The sequence below is a fragment of the Rhinopithecus bieti genome, unplaced genomic scaffold (genome assembly GCF_001698545.2).
Source record: "Rhinopithecus bieti isolate Rb0 unplaced genomic scaffold, ASM169854v2 scaffold_11488, whole genome shotgun sequence".
Classification (NCBI taxonomy): domain Eukaryota; kingdom Metazoa; phylum Chordata; class Mammalia; order Primates; family Cercopithecidae; genus Rhinopithecus; species Rhinopithecus bieti.
In genome coordinates, this window is record NW_016806879.1 from 1,651,244 (window position 1) to 1,655,335 (window position 4,092).

Here is a 4,092-nt window from a genome sequence, read left to right on the forward strand (position 1 = left end):
TATATATATATTTATATTTTTTTTTTTTTTTTTTTTTTTAAAGCTTCCCCTACTGTCTCATCACCTGCTGTTACACTTACCAGTATGTTATAGTATCATCACTCAGATCAGGCTCCTGGGGCTGTCAGGAATCAGAGAGGGGAGTGGTGGAGTGGTGTTGGGGAATGTTCTGGACAGGCGGGGTTGGTGGTTTGACTGAGTTTGGAAGGCAGAGAGGAGGTTGGGGAGATGCTGTGGGGCCTCACACACACCTCGTATTTCCCAGTCCCTCTGCTTCATCCCCCCGGTGAGAGGTAGAGGACGAATCTCCCCACTCTCCAGGGTGAGAACACTGAGGCCAAGACACTTGATCCTTTTGCTGAGTCCGGTGGGAAAAAAGTCAATACACGATTCAGACAATCCAGACAGGCATTTCGTCCCTTCCCTAACTCCCAGGGTGACTGCCTGGGGAGGCACATGGCCTCCCGTTTGCTATCCAGATAAGCCTCTCACCTTGGCCCTGGCAGGGAGCCTGGTCCCTGGCCACTCCCAGCTGGTGCTCAGCACATGCTCTCTCTGGCAGGCTGCACCTACACAGGCAGAATCTTCTATAACAACGAGACCTTCCCGTCTGTGCTGGACCCATGTCTGAGCTGCATCTGCCTGGTATGGACCACCTAGATCTGACCCCTGCCTCTGGAAACTCCCCTACAACTGACATCGGCTCCTGAATCCCAGAGGCAAAATCCAGAGACCTCCACGACAAGGGATGCTTCTGGTTCATGGTGGAAGTCAGCTCCCTCCAGTCCTGCTCCCTCCAGTCCAGTGACCCTTTAGACAGGGCCAGATAATTTTTTTTGTTTGTTTTTGAGATGGAGTCTTGCTTTATCACCCAGGCTCCCAGGTTGGAGTGCAGTGGTGCAATCTCAGCTCACTGCAACCTCCGCCTCCCAAGTTCAAGCGAGTCTCCTGTGTCAGCCTCCCAAGTAGCTGAGACTACAGGCATGCACCATTACGCACGGCTGATTTTTGTATTTTTGGTAGAGACGGGGTTTCGCCATGTTGGCCAGGCTGTTTCCGAACTCCTGAACTCAGGTGATCTGCCCACCTCAGCCTCCCAAAGTGTTGGGATTACAGGCATGAGCCACCATGCCCAGCCCAGATAAATGTTTTTAAACCTGGCTGGCAAAGTCCTCTGCTTCTGGGTTACCCCCTAGAGATGGTCTCAGGGATTCTTGATGAGGGTGGAGGTGAAGCGCACAAACCTAGAACCCAGTACTGGAACCTTTTCATTTTTTTTTTTTTTTTTTTTTGAGGCGGAGTCTCGCTCCGTCGCCCGGACTGGAGTGCAGTGGCCAGATCTCAGCTCACTGCAAGCTCTGCCTCCCGGGTTTACGCCATTCTCCTGCCTCAGCCTCCCTAGTAGCTGGGACTACAGGCGCCCGCCACCTCGCCCGGCTAGTTTTTTGTATTTTAGTAGAGACGGGGTTTCACCGTGTTAGCCAGGATGGTCTCGATCTCCTGACCTCGTGATCCGCCCGTCTCGGCCTCCCAAAGTGCTGGGATTACAGGCTTGAGCCACCGCGCCCGGCCTGGAACCTTTTCAATAGACCCACATGGTCAAGCTCTTGCTGTGTGCCAGGCCCCTCATAGGCATGCACTCAGCTAATCCATTCCAGAATTTATCATCTCATTCTTCTGGATGAGAAAACCAAGGCACAGAGAGAGTCTTTGCTCAAGATCCCATAACTAGTTAATCAAAGTACTGAGAATGGAACCCTAGCATTGTGATTCCAAGATGCACATTTATTCTCCTGAGTCATACTGCCTCTCAGTCTGAAAAAGCATGTCCCATAGTATCATTTAATTTTTGGAGAATGAAAAAAATATTTTTTTCTTTTGAGACAGGGTGTTGCTCTGTCACCCAGGTTGAAGTGCAGTAGCGTGATCATGGCTCACTGCAACCTTGAACTCCTGGGCTCAAGCGATCGTCCCAAGTAGGTGGGATCACACCCAGCCAGGATTACCGCCACACCTGGCTAATTAAAACATTTTTTTCATAGAGGTGGGGTCGTGTTGTATTGCTCAGGCTGGTATGGAACTTCTGGGCTCAGACAGTCCTCCCACCTCGGCCTCCAAAGGTTTTGGGATTACAGGCATAAGCCATTGCACCCAGGCAAAAAGTTTTTTCTTTTTTAAAAGTTTNCGCCCGGCCCTGTGTGCACTTTCATGTGGGAGAAGCCCAGCCTTCTAGTGCCTTCGATGAGCCGTTAGTTGAAAAGCTGTAAGCTGAACACGTCTCATTGAAATTAGAGTTGGGAGGAAAGTCCATCCTGTGCTATCTTCTCCTTTATGACTGATTTCAGGCACCCATAATCAGTCACCGAGAGAGGGATACAAAAGGTTCAAACTGTCAGATTTTTTTTTTTTTTAAAGAAAAAGAGTTCGGGTGCGGTGGCCCACACGTATAATCCCAGCATTTTGGGAGGCCGACGTGGGGATGATCTGAGGTCACGAGTTCAAGACCAGCCTGACCAACATGGTGAAACCCCGTCTCTACTAAATATAAAAAAATTAGCCTGCCATGGTGGTGCATGCCTGTAATCCCAGCTACTCAGGGGGCTGAGGCAGGAGAATCGTTTAAACCAGGGAGGTGGAGGTTGCAGTGAGCCAAGATTGCGCCATTACACTCCAGCCTGGGCAATAGACTGAGACTCTGTCTTAAAAAAAAAAGAAAAGAAAAGAAACCTTGTATGGCACTTAGGCTCTCTGAAATAGACGTTTCTGGTAGCATTGTTTTTTCTAAAAATAATGTTTTATGGTACTCTGTAGGTTCCCAGTGAACCAGGTTTCCAGGGAAAAGGTGAGAAAGGATTTGGATGGGGGTAACGGTGCAGCCTTTGGCTGCTACAGGAAGCCGAGGAGACCAGAAATCCCAGCCCTGACTTTCCTTCTCCTTAAAGATGCGTAGACTTCCTGGAAGGCTCACATGGCCTTTCCCAAGTAACCGGTCCTCTTTAGGGGGACCTGCCACCTTTCAGTTGCATCATGGTGCCTTTCAGGGCAAGCCTTGGCCAGGTTGCTACATTGCTGTTTCTTTTGCAGGGCGGGGAGGCAGGGGCTGGTGTCACCGGTGGGGTCTTGGTGAAGTTCCTCCTTCCTCCAGGCAGATGGCTTGGTGAGCTGCAAGAGAACAGACTGTGTGGACTCCTGCCCTCACCCGATCCGGATCCCTGGACAGTGCTGCCCAGACTGTTCAGCAGGTAATCCCCTGCCTCCGCCCCCAGCCCCCCAGGGCAGGGCATCTCAGGGGGTCCCACCTCCAGGTTCACCCTGCACCAGGCTCCTTTGCGCTAAGCCCTATACAACCGTCATCTCTTGTCGTAACAACCCCAAGGGACAACCCCATTGCACAGATAAAGAAACTGAGATAAAACAGTTTGCCCAAGTCAGGCCGCCTCTGAGTGCTGGAGGCAGATCTGAAGACATGCAGGGCTTACAGTGCAGGTGGGCGGTACAGGAGCTGTACCTGTGAGACAATGGGAAAACAGCAAGAGGAGAGAAGTTTTAATAGTCATTTTTGCATTTTAATAGTCATTTTTACCTTTTCCGTGATTTCAGAAGTAATGTTTTATTATAGAAAATTTATTTTATTTTATTTTACTTGTTTTGAGACAGCCTTGCTCTGTCACCCAGGCTGGAGTGCAGTGGCGCAATCTCAACTTACTGCACCCTCCGCCTCTTGGGTTCAGGCGATTCTCCTGCTTCAGCCTTCTGAGTAGCTGGGATCACAGGCGCCTACCACCACGCCCAGCTAGTTTTTGTATTTTTAGTAGAGACGGGGTTTCACCATGTTGGCCGGGCTGGTCTCGAACTCCTGACCTCAGGTGATCTGCCTGCCTCGGCCTCCTAAAGTCCTGGGATTACAGGCATGAGCCAACACACCCGACTCCATTATAGAAAATTTAGGAAAAAAACACAGAAAGCAAAAATAAAAAATACTAACAAGGACCTATTACGACTGTTAAATTTGTGTTTATGTCCTTCTAGTCTCTTTTTGTGATGCTCACACACATTTAGTAGATGTACATTTTACATATATATATATATATA

General features: G+C 49.5%; 1 protein-coding gene across 1 annotated transcript in view; it reads left to right on the plus strand.

The window, feature by feature from the left end:
- The window catches only part of VWCE (von Willebrand factor C and EGF domains), a 46,976-nt gene that overhangs the window by 34,182 nt on the left and 8,702 nt on the right, over positions 1-4,092 (plus strand). Inside the window, exons 15-16 of the mRNA XM_017878479.1 lie at positions 3,146-3,242; positions 3,601-3,602. Of these exons, the coding sequence (XP_017733968.1) occupies positions 3,146-3,242; positions 3,601-3,602 (99 nt within the window). The remainder of the gene's footprint in view (positions 1-3,145; positions 3,243-3,600; positions 3,603-4,092) is intronic.